The sequence below is a fragment of the Lactuca serriola genome, chromosome 1, assembly GCF_051521515.1.
Source record: "Lactuca serriola cultivar US96UC23 chromosome 1, Lser_US96UC23_V15, whole genome shotgun sequence".
NCBI lineage: Eukaryota > Viridiplantae > Streptophyta > Magnoliopsida > Asterales > Asteraceae > Lactuca > Lactuca serriola.
The window spans coordinates 122346070-122365162 of record NC_136408.1 but is presented as its reverse complement, the minus strand read 5'-3'; the positions used below and the strand labels follow the sequence as shown (position 1 = coordinate 122365162).

General features: G+C 31.9%; 1 protein-coding gene and 1 pseudogene across 3 annotated transcripts; one reads left to right on the top strand and one right to left on the bottom strand.

Moving 5' to 3' along the window:
* Positions 1-7299: 7299 nt before the first annotated feature.
* LOC145070747 (uncharacterized) lies at positions 7300-7524 on the bottom strand (annotated as a pseudogene).
* Positions 7525-8606: 1082 nt separating this feature from the next.
* LOC145098196 (putative serine/threonine-protein kinase PBL7) lies at positions 8607-18758 on the top strand. Of its 3 annotated transcripts, none has more exons than XM_079035862.1 (9): positions 8607-8713; positions 9902-10082; positions 14264-14364; positions 14989-15070; positions 15786-15889; positions 16818-16936; positions 17012-17105; positions 17185-18231; positions 18357-18758. In XM_079035862.1, the coding sequence occupies exons 2-9, from the start codon at positions 9929-9931 to the stop codon at positions 18381-18383; spliced, it is 1728 nt and encodes a 575-aa protein (XP_078891988.1). In that variant the 5' UTR covers positions 8607-8713; positions 9902-9928; the 3' UTR covers positions 18384-18758. The 3 variants fall into 3 exon arrangements, with proteins under 3 accessions (XP_078891988.1, XP_078891997.1, XP_078891992.1); XM_079035866.1 differs by having other exon boundaries at positions 8614-8713; positions 9905-10082; XM_079035871.1 differs by lacking the exon at positions 16818-16936 and having other exon boundaries at positions 16992-17105.
* Positions 18759-19093: the final 335 nt, after the last annotated feature.

Below are 19093 nucleotides of genomic sequence, written 5' to 3'. Positions count from 1 at the left end.
GGCTTCTTTTTCTTTGGTTGATAGAATGGATTCAAGGGCAATTTTTGCATTTAATTGGTTAAGGGATCTTGGGATGGATACAGGTTTTTGTGGTGTTAGGATAACTGTTTTTGAACATTTGACGTTATCTTTTATTACTGCTTTGTATGCCTCGTTGTATGCGGTGTCTACTTCATTTTTTGTTCTATAACTTTTGTGAATGATATTTTTTCCAAGAATATATGAACTGGCGATTCCCCAATCGTCATATACTCCTTTGTTTTCTCCGTTGAAAATTACGTACCATTTCTTTATATTTTTATTATCTGCTTTGTAGTGGTGGATACTCCTCCTGGTTTGGCGTCATGGTTTGTTTTTTTGTTTCGAGTGCTATTTGTGGTTGACTTTCATCGGATGATATTTCTTGAATTTCTTCTTTTGGTTGCTTTGTTGTTGAGCTGGTGGCTGCTTCTTCTTTAGATGCTGAATAAGACGATAGAATTTGTATTGTTTGTTGTAGTTGCTCTTTTTCACGTTTGACTACTTCAAGCTGTCTGATTAATGATGCTTCTTGTTCTTCTTTTTGTCTGAACTGGTGTTTGACTTGCTTCATGATGGCTTCCATTTCAATATTTCTGCTGAATGAATATTTGCTCCTTTTGGGTACCTGAATGATTGCTGAAAGATGGTTGCTTTTAATAATTTAAATGATGATATGAGAATTTTCATATCAATGTATGTTTTGGTGATATTTTCATATCACTGTATACTTTATCATTGTTTACTTTGGATGGTATTTTCATACCAATATATGCTTTAGCAATGTATACTTTGGATAGGTTAGATATGAGGTTTCCCTCATGTTCTAAACCCAATAGTGCTTTCTTCATAGGACTATTTTCCTGAATCAGAATCAGTATCAGTTATATATGCATAAATATCTATATCTGAATCTATTCCTGAATCTTCTATAGGTTCATACCCGAGATCATATGCAATTTTTAATAAGTTTGTTTCTTTTTTTAGTCTTTTTTGGACATTCTTAGGCTTTGTGTCCGTCTTCTTGGCATATCCAACATTTACAATCTTTTTTATTAGATGGACAGTAATTTGTGTTAGATTGATATTTTTTCTTATATTGTTTTCAATCTCCAAAATATTTTCTTTCACCTTGTTTATAATATTGTTTATATTTAGGTTTATAAGTTTGTTTTTTCCAAATTTTCTTTTTATATTTTTGTTTTTTATTATCTTTACAGCCATATTGATTAACTTTATTAGATAAGGTATCACAGCATAAATCAATTCTTGCATCTTGTGTTGTTTTTTGTTCTAAACATTTTTTCTGCATCCATGCTTTTAATATACTTATCCTTGCTCCTAAGGTATCTGCAATTTTATTTTGTTGTAATGCTTCTTGGAAATCTTTTATTAGGCTTTGACTTACTAATGATGGTAATTTTTGATAAAACATGTCTAATGCTATCTTTTTTCTAGTAAAATCTAGATTATGATAATGTTCAGAATATTCGCATATAAATGGGTCTAAATAACACATATTACAAATTCGTAAGTTAGTTAGATTCCATAATGATTCTAATTGAAAAGCTTCTTGAGATGTTTTATCTTCTATTTGTTTTCCTATGAATTCTTGAATAAGCCGATTTAATACATTTTTAAATGTTTCCATAGCGACAGTGGTTGCTATCATCATCGTCTCTGTTTCATCAAGAGATGAAAGGAAACGATATGCATTGCCCTGTGTTTTATGTATAATATAATTAAGAAATTTTTTTGGATGTAGATTTCTTAATTCTTCAGTTAGTTGAATTTGAATTCCCATTTTATTACTCCATTCTTGAATTTTTGCTTCGGGATTTTGCTCACAATCAATAAAAAGAATATATCTGAATTTGTTGGAAAAGTAAATAGTTTAGGTATATATTGTGGAGATATTTTTTCCCATTTGTTTTGTTTATTTTTGACCATTCCTTGTCTATATAAAAAATTTTCTTTTAACAAAGGTGGTCCATATATATATTGACTTTGATAATCATCTTCAACATATGATTGTTTTCGTTTTAATCCAAAATTGTGTTGTGAATCTCTATATGGATTTGAATAAGGGTTTTCATCATCCGACGAAAAATCATATATTACTTCTGCGTCATCATTATCTGAATTATTTTCTATTGTATTATTTTCTTGAGTTTCAGATGGAATTTCTAATGCTGCAAATAACTTAGTTAGTGTTTCTACTTTTTCTTGTAAAGTTTCCATATATATTAAATAAAAAAATTTTAGTTTCTTTTTTTTCTAGTGAATTAGTTATTATTAATGGTTTTTCTATTTTTTTGAAACTTCTGTAACAAATTAATTTTGTTATCTTATCTTCAAGGTTTTTTATTTGTTCTTGTTTCCAATTTATACTATTATTTATTATATGTATTGCTTCAATATTAGATATACAATTTATTATTGATATGTTAGAGTCTATTTTTAAATTTAGAAGAAATTTTTTAGACTGTTTTAATGTTTTATGAAAAAATTTTAATTCTTGTTTATTTGTGTTTAAGCTTGAAAAACTCAGAATTATAACTTGAATAACTTATAATGATGATTATTTATATAATGTTTATGATGAAAAATAAGGATGGTCATACCAAGGATAAAAGTAATAGTACAAATGAATGCTTATTAATATTTAAAAGTTATATGTTTTAAAATACAAATAATTTTGTTTTTAGATGACGTATTTGCTTGTAACGAATTTTAATACTAGTTCTTATAAAATATCTAACATGATGAATATAGTTATTGTTTAAAAACCGTACCTTGATTATTAGGTTTGTAGGAATCCTTGAGATTTGCTCAGAATTATTTATAGATTCATGGATTTGTTGTATTTTTAAAATAATATTTCTATTAGGAATACAATTCTTCAAAATTTTGTTAGACATAAATATATATTTCAAGCATGAATTTGATTAATTTTATTATTATAAAAAACGAGTATTATTTTAATAAAATGTAGAGTTAATAGTTAGAAAAACTCGAAATGATACTATCATGGAGAGATAAAAGTAATATAACGATTGAAAATATCTTGAGACATATTTATGATATTAAATCTTCTTATAATAAATAATTTAGTTATTGGTGATGACTTTTTTAAATATGAGTATAAAAAAAATGATTTTCATTATTATGTTTACGATGTTGCATATGTTTATTTTCTTACTGACGATAGATTGAATGTGTAAAATAATAAGAATGTAACTTAGCTCTGATACCAAAATTAACAACATGACGGATAAACAAGTATTAGGAAAAGATTATACCTGAAAGATGCGTTGAGATGGATTAACGATGGATTGTGTTGAATAATTGGATGTTTATGTGGATAGTTTGGATAGGGCTTTGCTATTCAGAAATAGACAAACTATTTCAACAGAGGAAGAACTTTGAGATCAATTCAAGTCTTAAACGCCCCCCCCCCCCCCCCCCCCCGCTCCCCCAATCAGAAATTCAAGCTCCACCACTAGTCAAAGATAAGTCTTCTCTTTCAAACTTCCTAATATCTTTCAAACTTCCTAATATCAGAAAGCAGTGGGCGGTGAACTGTATTTACGGTGACATTTGGTCGGCCGACGATGTAGGTATTTACGGTGACATTTGGATGTCTGCTTGAGCAGCAACTTCCATGCGTTCTTACCTCTTCAGTTGTGTTACAAGGTTAATTTGCCTTGAACATGGTGGGTTCCTGTAGCACGTCGAATAACCTGTTTATTTCATATGGGCGGTGAACTGTATTTACGGTGACATTTGAGAGAGGCTAACTGTCGTCGTTAACTGACGTCCACACCTCCACCGTTAACTGCATTTACGGTGACATTTGGTCGGCTGACGATGTAGGTAGAGAGAGGCGATGTAGATCGGAGGTGGTGTTTCGACATTCTCCGCCAATAATTGTCGTCACTTGCGTTGTTAGAGATGGTGGCTCTTGGTCGGCCGAAGGTGGGGATGATGGAGTCGTAGATGCTGCTATAGCTGTGAGGGGACGAAAGAGTGATAGCGGCTGATGAGAGATTACTTTTTTAGGGTTTATTTTATAACTTATAGGTGGTTGGGTTGGATTAGGGTTTGAAAGATATTGACATGGGCTTAGAAACATTGGACTTTTTTTAGAGGAAAGTTGCATTTTGTTAAAAAAAGTGGGTGTTTTAAAAAAGATATATTTTTAACATTTTTATTTAAATAAGTTTTTTTAGCGTTAAATGTTTTAAAATAAGTTTAGCTTTTTTTATTTTTTAATAAGGAGTTAATAATTACAGATAAAAGTTATGAAATTATTATATAATGATAGATATTAAAAAAGTAATTATTATGTGATAATTAGTTTATATAAGAAAAAAAGGAAAATAATGATTATGGGGTCCATTAAGATTATAAAGAGGGTCTGATTAGATGCACCCGATTAAGATTTGATTTAATTAATTAATACCATTAATTAAAGGGTTTAAGTCATTTTTGGTCACTTAACTTTTGATTTTGTGCTCATTTGGTCACTTAAGTATTTTTAATTTTTAAAAGGTCATCAAACTTTTGAATTTGTGCTTATTTAGTCACTTAACTTTCGATTTGGTCAGTTAACTTTTAGATGTGTGCTCATTTAGTCACCTAACTTTTAAAATTGTGCTCATTTAGTCACTAAACATTCGAAAAAATTTAAAAGTTTAGTGACTAAGTGAACACAATTTTAAAAGTTAGGTGACTAAATGTGACCAAACCAAAAGTTAAGTGACTAAATGAGCACAAAACCAAAAGTTTAATGACCTTTTAAAACTTAAAAAAAATTAAGTGATCAAATGAGCATAAAACCAAAAGTTAAGTGACCAAAAATGATCTAAACCATTAATTAAAATATAAGATTACTAATATATCTTTTATTAGGTTTTTGGAAATAATTGGTCTTTATAATACTTACATCCACACAATAATTGGCCATCCACATATGAACATGTCTTATATATATATATATATATATATATATATATATATATATATATATATATGTTTGAGATCGGTTGAGAACTCTTAGTTTCCCGAGAACCTAAGAACTAAAAATGGAGTATTGGATTAAAATCAAATCATTAAGTGTATGATCGTCATCATACCAATTTCACTTAAATTTTTGCATTATTGGAAATATTAATAAAAAGCTCTCAAATTAACATTATAAAACAAAATTTTGGATTTTTTCTAAAAAAAAATAATTTTCGTTTTTTTTTTGGACAGTAGATTTTTTAAACTTTATTGGAAAGCATAAATTTTTAAAAAATTTGATTTTTTTTTTAAAAACTATAATTTTTTCAAAAAAAAACTGCAATTTAAAAAAAAAACTGTATTTAAAAAACTACAAATTTTTTAATAAAACAATAATTAAAAAAAAAACTGTAATTTTTTCAAAAAAAAAAAAACTGCATTTTTTTCTAAAATACTGCAATTTTTTTCAAAAAAAAATCTGCAATATGTTTTTTACAAAACTACAATTTTTTTAATAAAGTTGTATTTTTTTAAAAAATACAATTTTTTTAAAATTCAATAAATTTATATAAAAAACTAGAATATTTAAAAAAAAAACTCTAATTTTTTAACAAAAAAAAATCAACATTTTAGGTGCATATATTCATATTTTTTCAAATGAATATATGTATATTTCTTATACTATAATATTTGTAGGTAAATCATAAAAAATCTCATTTTTATTAATCAATCTATAAACATAATAGTACAAGTATTTTATTTGATACAAAATAAAATATAAAAAATAAAAAATGCTACGAAGATTCACAATGTTATCATTTCGTCATATCAACATTTTCATATTTTCTTCAATTTATCACTTTTCACCTCTTCAATATTTTTTACAATTTCTTCAAAATCTATAAGAAAATTTTAAAAAAAAATAATTAATGCAAGAACACTCACAAAAATACACATACATATATAATATAAGATTTACATATGATTCATATGTGAATTAAATGTGATTTACATGTGAATCACATGTAATTCATATGTGAGTTACATGTTATTTACATGTGAATCACATGTAATTCTTATGTGATTCACTTGTGATCTACATGTGAATCACATGTAATTCATATGTGAATCACTTGTGATTCATATGTAACTCATATGAGATTCACTTGTGATTTACATGTGATTTTATATGTGAATTACATGTGATGTATATGTGAATCACTTGTGATTTATATGTGCTTCATGTGTGCTTTATATGTGAATCACTTGTGATTCAAATGTGAATCACTTGTGATTCACATGTGAATCACTTGTGATTTCCATGTGAATTACATGTTACTTACATGTGAATCAACATGATTAAAATTTCTAAGTTCCAAGTTCCAACCAATCAAAGAGATGCTGGACGATTTCATTTTTCAAAACATAAATTAAACCACTCAACAAGCATGGTTCAGATTAATCATATATGATTACTATTAAATATTATAATAAACTAGTTTACAAGGTTGAATGAATTAGACTACACTTTTAGCCATGTTCTGAAAATTGATCCTTTGGAAATAAAATATAACACTAAACAACCAATTTTAGACATAGAGATTCAACCTCACACCTTTAATTCTTATAGGAGAATCAAAACACTCAAAATTATACTGAAGGGTTAATGACAAAATTCAACATCCAACATTTTGAGAATTACCCTTTTGGTCATGAAAGCTCAAATTAGACCCTAAATGCACGATTTTTAGATTCATAGCGCCCCTGTGACCTGCTATATATTAACCAGTCAACCTGGTGCTATAGCGGGTAACTAAGGGTAATGAATCCAAAATTGTGTTTAGGGATTTAGGCCTTACGATTTAGTTTAGCAATGTTTGAGCTCTCTCTCATTACCAATTTTATCATTAACACTTTTCAAAACTAAACATATTATGTATCTGCAAGTATATAGTGCTTGTGCAAACTAATGCAAGTGGTGTCTCTTAATCAAACAGAACATCAATGGCCAAACATCTTTAAAAAGTGTTACACACAAAGAAAAGGGTTTATAGCATGACATGAAGGCGTACCTTTCCTCCAATATCGTCATTTCATCTCATCTCTGCCATGAATTTCTCATATGCCATGTCTCCACTAGATGCATTTGTCTCAGGTAAAACACCAACACCAGGTGGATGAACAGCTAGATTTGAGGTCCAGGGAACATTTGCAATTGTCACGTTTCAACAAATAATTGATTTCCTCAGTAAATTCTAGACCGAATCGATCAACTCACCGGTAAGTTTTAAGAATGGCACCACAGAAAGTACACATAATAGCTTTCCACGATTTCCAGTAGAATGGAACATAGCAAAACCTGGTGGCGGTCTTCATATCTGCGACACTAGCTTCGCCTCCACATCTGGAACAAAGCCATGCCGCTGGCTTGCACTATCTTACTGGCTTGCACCATCTCACTTGACGAGTTTGGCCAACCAAAAAGTAGAATCACACCATTTCGTTTTGATTTCTCTTTTTTTTACTAAATTGAATGGATCTCCGGCAAAATGTCGAGCGTTAGGCTTCCAACGCTGGTGATAGTGGAGAGATGGAAGGATTTTGGAAGAAGTGAGAAAGTGGAGATATTAGGTTGTCGTAGTGGTGGTCGATGAAGGAAATAGCGGTAAGCCGTCGAAGGTGTTGATTGTTGACACATGTAGGTTGGTTGTTGGAGGGCGGAGGGAGGCGGTCGACGGAGAGGGGATGATGTGGGCTGAAGTGTTCATTGCGGGAGGTGCAATGAAGATCAAAAGGATGGGGGATGAAAAGAGCGAGAGAGACGAGATGAAGGGGACATAGTGTATAAGGAAAGGATCATTGTATAAGTTATCTTAGCCTTAAAATGCCCTCAGATTAATTGGGTCACATACCCCCGTGTTTCTTTTTTTCAAGTTTTTACAAAAATGCCACAAATCATCTTGACCTTCTATTATTTTGATCTAACGACCCTTGTATAGTTTTCGGAAAACCATAGGTTCTCAAATGATTATTCCTCTCTCTCTCTCTCTCTCTCTATATATATATATATATATATATATATATATATATATATATATATATATTATTAGTTTGATTTATTGTTATTTTTTAGCTTTTACTGTTTATTTAGTTCTCTTAAAAATGTATTTATTAATTGTAACAATTTTGAACCAAACTAAACATGTTTATATGTTTATTATTATTATTACTATTATTATTTTTGTAAATTCCCGCTTCCCCGCCCCCCCCCCCCCCCCCCCCCCCCCCCCACCTTTTATTACTTGTGTTCGGCCCTGTGCATTCCCAACAAAAGGCTTTAAATTCCATGGGCAAAATGTATAGATTTTTATAATCTAATCTAATAAATTTATGCATTAATAATAAAATAAAATAAAATTTTATTTGGAAATATGTTCACACGGCTTTTGCAATCCACTTGAAGGCTTATGGACCCAAAGCCCTTATCGTGGACCCAACGACTTTTTATCATGGACCAAAAGTCTTTGTCTACAAGGTTCGCACTCAATATAAATGTTTGTACGCATCTCACCGACTCTCTCGTAGATTATTCAGTATTAGAAAGCTGGTGCGATGGGACTCTACGGCAGTATGTTTTTGATCAGAAGCTTTTTTTTCGTGCCGTGGATGTTTGATGCTCAGTAACTTCGTAAGTTCATAATCCTCATATTCACCGTGGATACAAATTGTTTTTATTTTTTTAGGGATATATACAGTAAAGTCCCAATATTTTCATCGATTTGACAAGAAAGTCCTAAACTTTATTTTTTTGACAGTAAAGTCCAAATTACCGGCAGTTTTTGACACTTTTACCCTTTTTCCCCGGTTAGCCGGTAATTAGGACTTTTTTGTCAACCAAATAAAGTTTAGGACTTTTTGTCAAATCGTTCAAAATATTGGGACTTTAGTGAATTTATAATTTTTTTTGTTAGAAATTTAATGGTATGATACTCTTTAAGCATAAGAGTTATTGAAACATTCTCTAATCAGCTAGATCCTATTGAAATTCTTTACGTTTGCTTCTTGTTAAATCGTTTTTTTAATCTCAACAAACCGACATTGAAAAAAATTGAGATAATCAAGAAAGAAAGAAAGAACCAGGGTTGTGTTGGCTTTTTGTAGTCTCAAAAATGGAGAAATTAGAAACCTAAAAAAACGAAATTACCCTAGCTTTATACAAACACAAACAACACATGTCTAGTCAAAAGGGTGTGAATGTGGAGAAGGGAAAGAAGGGCAATTTCGTTTTTTCGGTTTCTTATTTCTCCATTTTTGAGACTGCAAAAAGCCAACACAACCCTGGTTCTTTCTGTCTTTCTTGATTATCTCAATTTTTTTCAATGTCGGTTTGTTGAGATTAAAAAAACGATTTACCAAGAAGCAAACGTAAAGGATTTCAATAGGATCTAGCTGATTAGAGAATGTTTCAATAACTCTTATGCTTAAAGAGTATCATACCATTAAATTTCTAACAAAAAAAATTATATATTCACTAAAGTCCCAATATTTTGAACGATTTGACAAAAAAGTCCTAAAGTTTTTTTTTTTTTTTTTTTTTTTACAGTAAAGTCCTAATTGACGATTTGACAAGAAAGTCCTAAACTTTATTTGGTTGACAAAAAAGTCCTAATTACCGGCTAACCGGGGAAAAAGGGTAAAAGTGTCAAAAACTGCCGGTAATTTGGACTTTACTGTCAAAAAAATAAAGTTTAGGACTTTCTTGTCAAATCGATGAAAATATTGGGACTTTACTGTATATATCCCATTTTTTTATGTGGGGAAATGCGCGCTACTCGGTCTGTGGTTTTTACTAATTTCAAAAAATTTCTCTTATCAGCAGGTAATCTAGAATTTTGAAGAACCAATGGCTTACAAGCGCCAAAAACTTATAGCTGGTAATCTAAGTGGGTCGGATATTATGCCCTTTGACATAGTACCTTCATCAGTTGTTGAGATTGCTCCTATTCTTCGTGCTGCAGACGAATTTGAATCAGAAAATCCAAGGGTTGCCTACCTATGTAAGCCCCCAATATATAATAACAAGCTAGAGTGCTGTAGAATATATGTATATATATGTATGTAGGTCACTGTTTTGAAAACCGGACCGGACCATTAGCCTAGAAAACCGCCAGTTTATGTACTGGAAAAAACCACCGGTTTAGTCAAAAACCGGTCAAAACCGGCTTTGTTGAACCAGCTAAAACCTAAGTTCACCAAATATAAAATTTAAAAAGACTATATAAACTTTGGGTCCATCTAAATAAAGAGAAGCCCACTTTAGTAACATGGTCCACTCTCTTTGAAGTGTATGCTAATACTAATCATAAATGATGTGAGTAGGAGAAGCTTATATAAAGAAGACACACCACCATACTTCTTACATTCGGATAGTTTCCATTCTTCTTTGTATCTTATTACTTATATAGCTGTTCCTCTACTTTTTTTATTTTATTTATTTATTTATTTATCAATTCATTAATTATGAAACTCATGTATTACACATGTTAATTTAAAAATAAATAAATATAAAACTTAAATATTTGAGAACTTTAAATTTAAAATCAAACAAGAAAAATAATGAATTATTAAAATTGGAATGTTTTTTTATCTTTGAATTTTAAACAATTAATTTAAATAAATAAACAAATGAAACTAATTAGCTTTAATTAGAAAATTTTGAAATTAGAAGGTAAGTTCATTAATGAAATTGATATCCATTTGTTATTCATTTATTATAATTATTACATTTAAATATTATGTGGAATATAATAAAATAAGAAAACTCATAAAACTACATTTGGAAAAAAAAATTAATTCAAAATAACTATAAAATGACATTTGAAAAATTAAGTAAGATTATGACATGTGATAAAAAAATCTTTATTTATTAGATTAGATTTAAGATGGAACCTACCATATTTCCTTTCAACTTTAACTTTTAAAAGATTTTCATTGTTTTCAAGGAACCGTTTTAAACCATAGAACTAATGAACCATTATTTTTCATGTTTTAGATTTTATTATTTATCGAAAAAAAATTCTAAAAATATAGAAATTCATAACTTTTGTCTTCTTTCCATTGATATTAAATTTGATAATTTTTTTTACTTTTTTATCTGTTCAGATTAACAATGTGAATTTGCACTATAAATCATTAATTTTATATAAACTGACAGTATAAATCTAGACAAATTCACAGTATGAATCTGCACATATTCATAGTGTGAATCTGCGCAGATTCACAGTGTGAATTTGTTCAGATTTCACATTGTAAATCTGTACAGATCTTTATTTATTTATTTGTTTATATCAAATTTGATATCAATGAATGGAGGATAAAAAGTTATGAATATCTATATTTTTAGTTTTTTTTTTATGTAAATTTTGCTCTAAAACTTAAGAAAAGATTGGTTCGATGTCCAGTCCAGTTTTCAAAACCTTGATATAGTTGTATATATATAGAGACGCACGTTTTTAAAATTGAGTCGCGTAAAGATACTAGACAAAATACTCGATCAACAAACAATTAACTAAGAAGAAGGAAAAAATATATTTCAACTCCAATTCCCAATATGGCCAAGTTTGTCAACCCAAACTGAAGGGAGGATTAGGAACACATTGTTGTAAATGACATGTTTGGCTAGGAGAAATGTTGATTTGAGTTGGTAAACTGTATGGCAAACAATATTAATTGTATAAATGTAAGGTTTGAATTTGCTTGCAATATTCATCTTGTGATAGCATTAAAGGGTCTACAAAATGTAAGTGGCCAATTTCCTAAGGAATAAATGAACCTCATTATTAGCCTAAGCTATTTCAACAAGAAATAAAATAATTTGTGGGATACCACCCCTCTTTTCCTTGTAAAAAGAGATGAAGAAAGATCTTTACGATAAGAAAGTAAGGTTTCAAAAATTTCCTTGTCATTGTGGTGGCTGATAGTTGTTTTGGAGCCGAGTGCGAATCTACCAAAGGCTGATGCGGAGCACATAGATGATCTGGCGGTGTATGGACAAGTGGGAGAAAGACAAATGGGGCCAAAAGAGGCTGAACTTGAAACAGGAATAACTTTTGATTCGTAAGGAATTTGGAGCCACACAATATATCAACGAAAAGGAATCAATAGGCCGGAGCTCCTGACAAGTCAGCATTAACCTGCCCTTCAGTCGACCCTCAAATTCCACTCTTTTGGCCCCCAAATTCCAATTTTCCCAAATTTTTGAATAATTTCCGTTTTATTTTATTTTGTTTTAATGACAAAATATTTATTTTCCTTATTTTTTGAAATTCCCTCTCTTATTTAGAAGGTTATTTAGTAGATTTATTGTTGATTTCAGTTTTCAAATTTAGCATCGACAAAACTGCAAAAATGGTCCCTATGGTATGCAAATTTTTGGGGTTTTAGTCCAAACCACGACTTTTTTGGATCGATGGTCCTTTTGAGCTAGTTTCTTTGCGTTTTTTGTCCCTTAATAAACTGAAAAGACTATTATACCCTTCTCATACATTTTTTTTATGTTTTTTCTATTTAATTTAAATGAGAAATAAAATAATTACCTAATTTGAGGGCCGTCTCTCTCTCTCTCTCTCTCTCTCTCTCCCTCTCCCTCTCTCTCTCTCTCAGGTAGCCATCGTCTCTTTTCTTCTCCTTTCTTTTTCTTATCTTCCTCTCCGGCGAGATTATGTCGTTAACCACCATTGGCATCACCCCTTCCTCACAATCTCCATCTCTTCGCTCACTCTTGTTCTTCTCAATTCTTTCTATAGAATTCACCGTCGATGGTTCAATCTTCAAGAAAATGGGTGAACGACTCCCATTCTAATACCATAAGCTCTGTTCCCCTCTTGTAGCAGTGCGCCGAGCACCAACCATACATTGAATCACCCCCCTTCTGATGAGCCTCGTATTGGTGAACACCACCACCATTCCAAACATTGCATCCTTCCATTCATTTCCTCACTGGTGCTCGCATCACCGATGACCAAATCCAAAATCCTCCCCGTCGACCTGAACTTATCCTCTACATTTTCATTAAAAAAACTCTCTTGATTTGCAAACGATTCAACAACTTTTATAGGTTAATTTGTGTGGTGACTTCCATGTAACGAGTGGGTTAATTTGAGAGTCAATCTTTGACAGATTCATCAAGGCATCAGCGGGTCAATTTCAGTGGTACAACATCCGTCTTGCCATTGCTTCCATTGAAAATCATATGTTCACCAAATGATCGAAAATTGGCCTCTGATTGAAAATTAGACCTGAAAATCATAAATCTAGGGGGTGAATCGAGGGGTTGAAAAACATATACAAACACCAAGAAACAAATTGTGTTTCGATGATCTACAAAAAAATCCAACGACAATCAAGACGTCGATAACACCGTTGGGTTCAAGAAAAGGAGAGGAAACATTGATTGACATTAAGCTGGTGAGGAGACTTACATGAGGTTGGAGTGATGGGAGTCTCACTAGAAGGTAGTTGTTGAATTCGACACACACAACACACCTGCAAATCCAGTTGAAATCGACATACTCACACACGTTGGTTGTATGAGTAATTGAAGGAATGCTAGCTTCAGTAGTTCTCAAATCTGCAGATGTAAAACGGGATGAAAGGGGGAAAATGAAAAAGAGAGAGAGAGGGAGAGGGAGAGAGAGAGAGAGAGAGGGAGAGAGAGAGGGCCCTTTTAATTTTTTTATATTATTAAAATAAATAAATTAGTATTAGATTTAAAAGAAAATGAAAGAAAAATGAAAAATAAATACTCTAAGGGTATTAAAGTCATTTCACTATTTGTAGGGACCAAAAACACAAAGAAACTAGCTCAAAAGGACCACCAATCCAAAAAAGTCGTGGTTTGGACTAAAATCCCAAAAATTTGCATCCCATGGGGACCATTTTTGCAATTTTGTCTTTAGCATCACCCTTTAGAAAGGGTTCATTGTAAGCCTTTAGAGACATCTTAAAAATTTCAGTAACAAAATACTTCAAGTTTCTTTATATTTTTGCTTTTGTTCTGCGTCAAAGGTAGAGTTCCTATTTGATCAAAATAAATATTTTAAAACATATAGGAGTGATTACATATAGTGAAAAAGTATACCACTGAAGCATTACTTTGTGTATACTTAAATGCTGTGTGGTCTTTGTTTGTTTACACACATGCAGTGGCATCATGAAACTTTTTTGTATACATAATCAGGTCGGTTCTATGCCTTTGAGAAAGCTCACATGCTAGATCCATCATCAAGTGGTGTTGGTGTTTGTCTATTCAAGACTGCCCTAATTCGTCGCCTAGAAAAGGTATGTGTTCTCTTTGGTTCCATGTCAATGTACTTTCTGCCTTAACACTTTCCGAGCACTTTGAAACACACCAACACTGTGATGGTGGAAATTGTTGTCCACATTTGTAGTAATTGTTTCATTTTAAAATGTTATCTATATCAAGAATGGAAATAAGTTTGATAATGGAAGGTTCAATAGATCTAACTTGATTCATAGACTTAAGGAGGCAAGATATTTGAAGTTCTTGTACATGAAAACCAACTGAAAATTCCTTGGGCCATTAACTCAAGTAGCAACTCCATTTACAATTCCACTCACAGGTTATATGGACAAAAGTATTCTAGACATTTAACTAACACAAGTACCAAAGATAAGGAAAGTTTAGAAACTGCGGAAATCTAGTGTGGGAGGTGTATTCTGCAAAACAAGATTTCTAGTACTTCCATTTAGCTGCTTCTACAGGGATAAAGTGATGACATAAAATTCTCTTCCATAAGCATCAACATACAAAAGTTCCTGAGGTGGAACATATATAGTGGGGAGATCAATTGCACACATACCTCAACGCTTTTCAAACAACTGAACTTTCGGTCATGCCAAAAAATCTGTTGAAACCTTTTTTTTTTTTTTTTTTTTATGCAGCTTCCATGGGCAGCTGGACCAGAGTTTTTGTCTTTATATGCTGATAAAGTTGAATCGAGCAACCCAAGGGCTGCCTACCTTCGTAAGTCACTATTTCTGTTTGTAGCTGTTTGTTTCGAGTTTGGTTGTACATAGGATGAATGGGTTTTACAACCTTGAAGCATGTATTGTATCATGTATTGTTGATTATGCTTTTACTGAGTTATGTCATATAGGTCTATGTCATGTCTTAGCTTCAAATAAAATCAATAGTTTTGAATTGATGATCATACAAAGAAAGAAACTAATTTGAACAAGATTCTTTATGAGTTACCCTATTGCAAAAATTTATAGAAACCATACTTTCTAGAGTGAAAGGCTATGATAGTTATTCTTTATGGGGGTATTAGTAAGAGTTTAATGTAAAAAAAAATGTACTCTAGATTTTGGTGGTATACGATTTATGCATCTATTTTAAAATTCGTGTCAAATAAAAGCAATATAGAAGAATATTCAACAGGGAAGACTTGCTCAGTTTTGTAGTTAGGAAAATGGAAAACATTTTCTGGCTCCAATTCCAAATCAAACGTTATCAAATTTCTCAAAACCAAATCAAAGGGAGGAATGTATTCGTGTAAATGAAAATACGAAATTATCAATCAGGAGCATGATGAGGTGTTTTGATAAATTGTATGACAACTAGTATTAATTTTATAAAGGCTATGTGGGAGCTTCCAAGCATTGGAGTGTGTATTAAATGTGAGTGCCTACATTCTTAAGGAATATATCAACTTAATTTTGATAAACAATTTCATCAGGTCGAGTGTATGCCCTCCAGAGAGCTCACAAACGAGATCCACTACCAAATGGTGGTGGTAGTGTTCATCAATTCAAAACTGCCCTAATTCGTGGCCTCAAAAAGGTGCATCTTCTCATCCTTTTCCATATTTTGTGCTCTAATTCTTGGCCCCACTCTTTTTTTTGTTCTTGAGCTGAGCATTTTGAAATGAATCAATATTAGGTTACTGTTTCTTTTTGCGTGTTTATTTAAAACTAAGAAGGAATGAAGTTTGTTAGGGAAATGTTTAAAAAAGTGTCTACTTCAAACTGATAACTTAGGAATCCTGGACCTTTGTTGATCTTAAACTTGCAAAGCAAACCAAATTTCCTTTGCATAACTAATTAATCTAAATGAATTTAAGAAGGAAAATGAATTTAATTAGTGCAAGTTTAGCAACAACGGAAACCGTAATGTCGATGTCTATTGCACACCAGACCTTAGCCCATTTCAATCAACTGAATTTAAAATTATGCCAAAAATCTCTTCAAACTTTGCGCACCCTCTATTACGGAAAAAATAATGAGTTATATCTGTAAGTTTTCTGTGTTTAACATACCTTGAACTATATTTTGTTCTTGGAACTCTCCTGATGTTTGTTACAATGGACCTTATATTGATGGCTGTTAAACATTCATTTCCTCTTTTTGTGTGACATATGTCGTCAAAATATTTATATTTCTCAAATTTTATGCTTTATGATTATTGTCCTATTGAAGCCTCATTCTGGTCTACAATTTGATAGCAAAAAAGTGTGTCTTCCCTTCATTGGAATCTTCAAAAAACGGTGTGGATGGATGTCAACATGGCCTTGCTTTCCTATGAAGTATTATATATGATAGATCTTTCTAAAACGTTTAATTGGTGCATTCCAAGAATGTTAAAATTTATGTCAGTCTTGTTTTTCATCATTAGTTTCCCTTCTGAAATTGAGCAAGTGCATAAATGGCCGCTGCATCATTTTTTACTTTAATTCCTAATATTATGAAGTCCATCTTTGTATTCTATTCAGCAAGACACAGAAGCAACAGGAAGACAAAGAAACGGTGATGCTAATGGAATGCAGGCCTTTTATTGGCATTATTATGAAAACTACATTAAAAGATTGCAAAATGCTGACAATGTTGATCGGTAATCATCTTCTTGGTTGTCATATTTTCATTTTGCCTTGTATTCCTGATTGCAGATATTTACTTCTAATGTCAGTACCCGTCTCACAAAAGCTTATCAAACTGAGGCTGTTCTGTTTGAGGTTTTGAGGGCTGTCTGTCTGGAGCAATCCGTTGAGGTGGAAGTTGAGGTAAATGCTGGATATCTCTCTTCCTTCGAATGATTCATTTGACGATTACTTATATCTAGTGAATTGTATATGTGTATAGATATTGAATGCACATACACTGGTTGCAGACATGTATACTCGCAGTATACTTTCACTCGACCCTGATAGTTCAAATCAAGACCTGGTAAAACGTTTAAAGGTTAGCTCAAGAAATCATGTCATGTCCAGGATGAATCAGCCAAACAAACCCAAAATCCCCCTCGAGGCCCTAAAGAGTTGTACCCAAGACTTCAATGAAAGAAATGTCATTGGGAGAGGTGGATATGGAAGGGTCTACAAGGGAATCCTCTCTTGGGCTGATCATGATAACCAGATAGTTGCTGTAAAACGTCTAGATGTCTCCGGATTACAAGGTAACAAGGAGTTCCACACCAAGCTCACGATGCTTTCACAGTATCAACACGATAACATTGTAAGACTTATAGGGTTTTGTGATGATAACAAGGAGATGATTCTTGTATATGAATATGCAAGGCATGGAAGCCTCGACACATATTTATGTGACACTTTAATGGCGGTTAGACTGTCATGGCTACAACTCCTGAAAATATGCATTGATGTTGCTTCTGCATTGGACTATCTTCACAATCACTTAGCAGAAAAACACCGAATAATACATCGTGATATCAAAAGTGCCAACATTTTGTTGGTAGAGAATTGGAATGCAAAACTTGCTGATTTTGGGTTGTCAAGAATAGGTCTAGCAAATCAACAGAACACGTTTGTGATCACTAACCTTGCCGGCACACATGGCTATTGTGATCCACAATATGAAAAAACAGGTTTCTTAACGAAAGAGTCAAGTGTCTTTTCCTTTGGTGTAGTTTTGTTTGAGGTTTTGTGTGGAAGGCTGGCGTGTGTTTCCAGTTACCATGACGAGCGCCGATTCCTCCATCATTTGGCCCGGACATGCTATGAAAATGGAGAGCTAGGCAATATTATTGATCAGAGAATAAGCAAAGATATTAAACCACAAGCGTTGTTCAAGTTTTCAGCCATTGCATATCAATGCTTGCAAGAAACTCGGGAAGACCGACCTACAATTTCTGAGGTTGTGTTGCAGCTCGAGGAGGCCAAGAAAATTCAAGTAAGTTTGAATACCATTTTTATCAATTCCATCGATATGGATATGTTATTAAGATGAGGAATAAAGATTATCTACATAAAATTACACTTGTTAATGATGGCTCATTTGTTTTAATTCATTGTTAGTTGCAAGATGATATCTCTCCAAGATGAACCGGAAGATGAGATCCTCCCATATGAATTAGAAGATTAGATCCTCCTAGGAACTAAACAAGGGATAGTTGAAAGCTTAAAATCCAAAGGTTGCATAAAGAAACAATGAGACAACCATTCTTTATGATGAGTTCGACATTGGAGTACCAAGTAAAAAGAAATTATAAGATTAAAATTGTTTCTTTACAAATTTAACATACGATTTATTAATTTTTTTATTAGTTTAAAGAAATGATAAGATTAACAATTGTTTCTTTACATATTTAACATAGACTTATTAACTCTTTTTTTATTAGTTTGTTTATATGCTACAAGAAATCTCAGCTTGAGCGGTGACAAATTGTTGTTGTTGCCGCTAATGCCTTTTTACCCCAATCTATATGGCTGAGAAAAACTTTATCTGTTAATTAGATTTGTCAATCCAATGGCTGACATTTCGTCTTGTACACCATCATTTGCGGTGATATCAATAGTGGCGACCTTGTCACCCCTAATACCCGAAAATAAATGACTGCGGAAACTTCCTTACATAATCAACTTTGAGCGTTGCTAAAACCTTAGACCATTAGATTCTATTCTCCCTTCTTGGTAAAAATGCATAAAGACAACAAAGAAGAAAGCAGATATAAATATTAGCTACACAAAACCCTAAAGAGGGCTAAAGAGAATAATATGTTGCTTGGATGGTAACAAAGTTTCGGTAGCTTGAA

Coding starts and splice junctions, on each gene's coding strand:
- LOC145098196 (XM_079035862.1), top strand. CDS start 9,929: ATGGCTTACAAGCGCCAAAAACTTATAGCTGGTAATCTAAGTGGGTCG. Junction 15,071..15,785: donor CCCAAGGGCTGCCTACCTTC/GTAAGTCACTAT, acceptor CAATTTCATCAG/GTCGAGTGTATGCCCTCCAG. Junction 18,232..18,356: donor AGGAGGCCAAGAAAATTCAA/GTAAGTTTGAAT, acceptor ATTCATTGTTAG/TTGCAAGATGATATCTCTCC.